Raw genomic sequence first — 7,050 nt, 5'->3', positions numbered from 1 at the left:
TTTTCATGAGATGCTTTTTTGCAATCATGCAATTGATTCCTACCCTTCTATAGATAATCTTGGTATTTCCTGGAGTTTGATATTTCATTTTTAGTCTATCATTTAAAAATATTCTAATTTTTTAAATAGATGCTCTAAAATTACTACATTCGGATAAAGATGGGAAGGACCTCACCGAAAAAATATTTTCTACTGACGTAGGAACTGTGCTCAGAGGTTCCAAAGATTGGGATGGAGGCAGGCGATTGAGACAAAAAAGTGTTCTCATTAAAACTAATATTTCGGAGGCGGGATATCAATCGAGCGACAATCAGGGTGATTGATTGATCGATGAAGATAATTACGTATTATACTTGATTTTTGTTACATTTATTCTTATATCTTTATACTTACGCTCTATATACATACACCAGATACATAAATTATTTTCAATGGAATTGCTCTGCGAAAAATAACAGTTCTGTCCTCAAATCACTTTAATTCTGCAACCATCATCAAGAAATCAGAATTGAATTGAAAGTTATACTTGCGATTATAAAACATTAACGAAGTATTATATACAAAGAAGCTTTGTATATATCACTAAGTTAATTTTGTATGACCGCTCATCACTTTCAATTAAACTATGCTTTCAAAATTCTCAAAATCCTTTTCCAGGGCAGTAAAGGGGGCAACAACTGTAGGGCTTATGTAGGCCCTACAGGGGGCTAAGCTGGGCACTACAGAGGGCCGCTTCATTGGCCCTTCGGGGGCAGCCCACGTGGGGCCTTCGAAGGTGTGCATGTCGAAACTATGTTGGCCCTTCGTAGTTTTCCAACATAGGGCCAACGCAGTAAAGGGGCAAATCACGTGGGCCCTCGAGAGGGCCAGCTTAACATTTCCACACGGGATTCCTTTACAGTTTAAAAATATAAGCTATTTCCATGACATTGATAATTTGTTCCTCTCAATTTAAAATTGTCCACATTGGAATATTCTAAATATTGATCTTCCTAGGTCGAAAAAGAACAACTTTTTGTCTGCACAAGCTGTATACCAAAAAAGTAAAAAATTTTGTTCGCATAACATATCAAAATTGATCTTCCCTGTAATTTTCGTTGTAATTTATTATATTCATTTTTAGGTTCCTGTAAAAATGGTTCTAGCTATTTGCACTTTTTTCGAAAAATTTCTCACCTGGGATTTACGTGAACATATACCTGAAAATTCAGGTTAAACATTTGAAAATTCACGTAGAAATACACCTTTTTGAGCTATTGTTTAATTGCCCTAATTTTTTATCATATTAATATTTAATTATTTCTCATAATCACACATAAGGTGATTAAACTCTGCATCTAAGAAGCCAAGTAGAAGAAAAATTGTCAATTTTATAAAAGAATATTAAAAAAATCGAATTTTGATATTTTCTAAAAATTGGAATAACTCTGTAAATAATTAACATGATACAAAGTGCATTGGAATTTTTCTAAAATATTAAAATATTTTTTGAATGTTTGCTCTAGATTCTACATTAAGGTCGTATTAGGCGAACAAACAAACTGAAGAAACAAACAGTCGCGAAAGTTCAAATAATGAGTTATAAAATTTTTTTTAATACAAATAATAATACTTTTATAAATATGACTAAAATATGATTTTTTTAAATATTCGCAAATATTTACACATTTTTCAAATTTTGCGACTGTTGAACCAGGTTTAAATTTAGGGCAGGATCTCAGGAAATATTTCTAAAAATATTTTAACAAATTAATAAAATACTGAAGAGGCTTACATTTTTAATGAAGCCAAGAACATTAAAAATGTTAATTATTTTTAGCCATTCCAATTTTTCGAAAATATATAAATTTAACGCTTTTTATAGTATCTCTTTATAAAACTGATATTTTGAATATTACCAGGAAAAATATTTCATGTTAACCTTATAAAAAAATTTAATCACTTTAGCAACAGCTTAAAAAACAACAGACGTGTAAATACTTTCCGCTGGCAGTGTACGTTAGGACGTTTATTTCTACGTGAATTTCCACAAGTCTAATCATATGGAATTCCACATGGTTTGTGACAAAATACTAACTGAATAAAATTCGTATTTTTACGCGAATTTTCGCGTGTAATTCCATAAATTTCCAGCTGGGACACGAAAATATCATTAAGAGTTTTTGAAATTCTATAATTATATGTTCAATTGAAAATGTACTATTTTAGAAAATAAGGAACCAAAATTACTATTCTGTCAAATTATATTTATATAGAATACAGAAAATTAGATCACAAAAGGCATGTAACTAATAAGATTCGTTTTAGTTACAGAAAACTGTTAACTTAAATTTAAAAGCGACGGAGTCACGTTATAATTTAAATAGTTAACTAATGAGAAAATAAAAATCGAATACAAAATTTACGATACGAATTGTATAACTTTATATGTGCAAAAGGTTGTAAATTTAATTAGGAATGAGCAAGGAAGTAAGAGTGACATAAGCAAAAGACAGTAAAAATATCGTTAATGTCAGATTTGAAATTCTGAAACTCTGGCACACAGTTTCGAAGGAATTCTAATCGTCTTTACTTGTCAAAGATATTTGCAGTATATTTGCTATCGTAAAATAAAGTTTCAGAATTAACATTTTTACTTCAGGTATTATTTATAGTTCCAGCCGGTACAATTTAATATTCATTTTATTTTTGAAGTAATCGTTTAAGTCATGTACTGCATATTCAAGAGGAATACATTTTTTATTTGTTTTTAAACTGCAATTAATACTTTATTTAGGGAAAGTATAATAAAGGGAAAAAAGAGAAGAAAGTTATCTCATTTTTAATCTTAAGACCCCAAGCAATTTTTATTAATTCATGTTATTATATTGTCATCAATAACAGGGTGTCTACCCGACGGATGCTTTTTAAATTCTTGGCCATTTTTCGGGTTTCTCTCGGTCAATTATTAATTTTTGCCGATAAATTTAAATAGTTTACTTTTTTTTTTTTAATTTCCGTTCCATTTCACATCTATAATATAATTCTTTACGTAAGTTCTCTGTGTTCCAGGTGGAAATTACAATTTATTTTAAAAAAACTCCCTGTTCCAATTTAAAATTAGATTTATTGCATTTTCTATTGTGATTCAGAAATATAGTAACTCTCTTTTTGTAAAACTGGGAAAAGGGAAGTTTCAAATTCTGGCAAGGTTTTATTTGCAAAATAATGAATTCAAACGAATTCCGATTTGGACCAAGGAATATTAAAAATCTGACGAATTCTGACTTACAAGAGGGCTTGTTTTTGTAAATTCCCTTGTTATGAATCACATCTAAAATTATTTCCCAGAATTACCCGTTCCATGTAAAAATCACTTGATCCGAAAGAAAATTATAATTTTTGACGAAGTTCCGTGTTCCGAGTCAGAATTATATTTAGTTGACAAATCTTCTATTATAATTGAGAAATATAGGAACTCCCTTTTTCCAAAATTTGAAGTTCTATATTGAAAACGGGGCTAATAGCAATTTTTTAATCTCCCTTCTACACCAGAATTAAAATTCTTTTCCAAAATTCCCGTACATTGTCAAACATCCCCTATTATCAATAAAATAACAATTGTTTACGAAATTCCCTGTATAAAAGTAAAAATTATAATTCTTTACGAGAATTCCCTATCCCAATTGTCAAAATTATATTTCTTTCCTGAAATCCCTATCCCAAATTCAAAATTTTACTTTTTTGTCACTCAGAAAATTTATGAAAAAAACTTAATTTGTATATTTGTGCATTCGAGAGAGAAATCACGGTCGCTGAATCAAATTTCCGGGTTTTCCCGCCAATAATATTGCCGGACACTTGGCGGCTATCCCAGTTTCCCGGACAGGTAAACACCCTGAATAAGTTTGATGTATTTTTCTTACAATTTTGAATTCGTCGCTGCATAGATCTCTCATTTATATAAGTTTAGCAGTTTTATGTTTGATCGAAAACAAGATAATTCAATTCTTCTCGAATTTAATTGATGAAGAGGGTCTATGTTTTTCTATGATTTAAGAGCAATTATTACTTAATTTCTAAAATGATTTATATTATAATAAATCCAGTAACTATATTTAAAATAAGTTACTAAAAAGGTCCCTCTCAAATTTTATCGTGTATCCTTTAAGTCACTGTTTTACACCTTTTCTTTATTTGCATAAAAACATCCCTTTAAATTGTGAATTATCATCTGCTTAGTTGTTTCTGATTTATATCATTTCTTCTTATTTATACACTTGATTTATATTCATTCAGGGTTGGAAATGTAAAATACAGTCACGAGAAGTTGTAGCTTTTTCTAGAATCTTTTGAAAGTGAGCGTTATAAAAAAACTCAATTATACGCAAAAAAAATCTTCCATTCATCTTCTGTTCTTTTTAAAATAGATTTCCGGATTGGGACCAACATTTACTTTTTCAGAATTCAAATTAGTCAGTTATAGATATAAAAAAAATTATTTTTACGCTCACAGTCATTGGTAGCAATCAATCAACAACTGTAGATCAAGCTCATACCCCAATTTGCTCTCTTTGAATCTACCTTACATCTTTCGAATTATGGGCCAACTTTACCCCGAAAGCACATAAAATTAAAAAAATCCAATCACAGATCTTTATTTAATGAAGAAACATACCTCGCAAACACAGGCGACCTGCTCCTGCGTAAATCCAAAGCTGGGTAACTGTCCATTGCCGACGGCCCCACCGCCGGCGGAACTAGCCGGACTATCTTGGGGGCTGTAAACTGCGAGCGGTAAGCTCTCTGCGGGGCCAGACGAATGGCTCAAGGGCGCTGGTGTACCCCTTGGGCTATAATCCGGCGTCGAGCCAAGGACCTCTGAACCCCCGGACGAGGGTCCCAATCCAGCCCCGCTGACTCCTCCGTAGGCCATCATCGCCTCATCTCCTGGCCCACTTACACTTTCCCCCCCGATTCTGTTTCTTCTACCCTCCACTGTGGATCACACTCAACTTCCCGACCCACCGGCCGGCAACTTCTCTTCTCTTCGCACTCCCGGTTATCACAACAAATTCAAATTATATCACCATTGCGAAGCATTTCTACAGAACTCACGATGAGGTATCCAAGATTATCTTTCCATTGCTGATATTTTCGGTCTGGCTCTTGATTTACTGATTGAGAGTTCTCTGATCATCTGATATAGTTTCTTCAAAAGAATCCGATTCTTGCATTACTTATTACACAATTATTTTTGTACAAATCCAATCACAACACACAACTCTTGAGGAAAACTATCAGGAACACTTCAGGAACACTACCTTCAAAATCTTCTGATTTGGAATCTCCCAGCCTGCCGTCGGTCTCGAAGTAGCAGACGGAAGACGAGATTCCAAAGCTAAGCGCGAGACGCGGATATTTTTAGGAAGAGGCAGACTTATCGTGTATCGAGTCGGTGATTTTCCTCTTTCTCTTCGGCTGATGGGATATTTCTCCTGTTACGAGAAGGCGATAATCTGCAATCTCGAATCGCTTACCTCGAGAGGGATTTCCTAGCCTCCGCCTTTCCTCGGACTTTCGCGCCTCGCGAGACGAGCCCGATTATCTTACTACGCGTGGGCAGATCCGATTTCGATTACCGTAGAGTCGGACATCTCTCTTTTCAGCCCTGATTTCGCGCCAGCTTTCGATCGACTTACTTCCCCGAGCTGAAAGAGAGAGAACAGTGAGTGATCCGCGCCAGTCTCGTATTTCCACGGGCAGAATTACGCTGTATTTATAGATGCCTGCCTTCCCGCCTGTTCGAACACGGACGCACCGGCTATTATTAGGATCGCGTGCGAAGAGTATGCCGGCGCTGATCCGCAATACTGCCGAACGAGAATCTCACTTTATTCCAAAACTCATCACTTGATGAACTGTCCCACTTTTTCATGTTATGTCTTTTTGGAAACTTTCGAAGTCTTCCTGAATGTTGTCACGTCTTTTGCAGTTGATGTCTTGGAAGGTGTGTTGACACTGACGAAGGTTTTATTATTATTCGATCACTGACAACACGGTTTGATGGAAATTGGTCAGTTAACAGGAGATCGCGACGCGAATGGTTCAAATCTTCTAGGGTTTCAATTTTTTCCTCTACTCGTGAAATGGGAGCGAGCGACCGTACGACTTGCGCTCGCTCAAATAGGAACCGGAGAAGACTGCCGAGCCTGGCTTGAGAGTAGCTTTCCCTCCGACATGCGCCTCCACGAGTTTATTGGTCGAGGCGGGGCTTAGCTGACAGCTCTTGAGACTGGATTGGGATTGGTTGCAGCGTGTGGCTCCGGCTACCATATCGTTCAACGATTGGCTACCTGTTTCTACCGACAAATGAATCTCGTTACACCTCCGCCGTACGCTCATTTCTCTCTTGCACGAATAGAAAGAACCGATTATACCCTACTCGTTGCGAGATTCAACGGGAAGATGATAGGTTTATCTTCGAAAGTGATAAACTACCGGTTTTTGAGACGATTTTTTTGTGGTGTGTTTTTTTTTTTATAAATTGGATAGTTCATTTGAATTCATGACGAAAGTATCGGATAGGAATTAATTTCGAACCAATCCGATGCATGCTTTAAATGTTTTCTCAATCCGAAACATCACCAAGCAGAGTCCGAACCCATATTGCAATCCTTTTCAGTCCAAATACATCCGAACAGATTGTACGTATGGATTGAGAAGAATTGAAATGTATAATCTGATTAAATTGTTGATGCGCGGTTTGAGAACGATTGAACATATACTTTGGATGTATTTGGAAAGAATTCATACCTGAAATTTACGCCAGAATTGTCAGAATTTGAGAAGGCAAAGAGAATCAATAATGGAAAGGTATTGTTGGTTGGAGAAATAGAAAAGTTTTGTGGGTTTTTTTTTATTCAGGAGAAGCCCGGGCAAACCGAATAAGTGTTGTTTTACTAAATTTATAATAAGTGGATTTGTTACGATTTTGGGCGCGGTTTAAGCTAAATTATTTTTTTTTCTGTTGTTTCTGAAATGTTGTTTTTCAATCGGCATAATTGAAAA

General features: G+C 35.1%; 1 protein-coding gene across 1 annotated transcript in view; it reads right to left on the bottom strand.

Moving 5' to 3' along the window:
- The window catches only part of LOC117179916 (homeobox protein SIX1-like), an 84,564-nt gene extending 78,418 nt beyond the window's left edge, over positions 1 to 6,146 (bottom strand). Inside the window, exon 1 of the mRNA XM_033372122.1 lies at positions 4,658 to 6,146. Coding sequence (XP_033228013.1) covers positions 4,658 to 4,918 — 261 coding nt within the window. The 5' untranslated portion in view covers positions 4,919 to 6,146. The remainder of the gene's footprint in view (positions 1 to 4,657) is intronic.
- Between the last annotated feature and the right edge of the window lie 904 nt (positions 6,147 to 7,050).

Source organism: Belonocnema kinseyi, chromosome 9, assembly GCF_010883055.1.
Source record: "Belonocnema kinseyi isolate 2016_QV_RU_SX_M_011 chromosome 9, B_treatae_v1, whole genome shotgun sequence".
Taxonomy (NCBI): Eukaryota; Metazoa; Arthropoda; class Insecta; order Hymenoptera; family Cynipidae; genus Belonocnema; species Belonocnema kinseyi.
The sequence above is the reverse complement of the archived record's forward strand: the minus strand, read 5'-3'. Positions and strand labels throughout refer to the sequence as shown.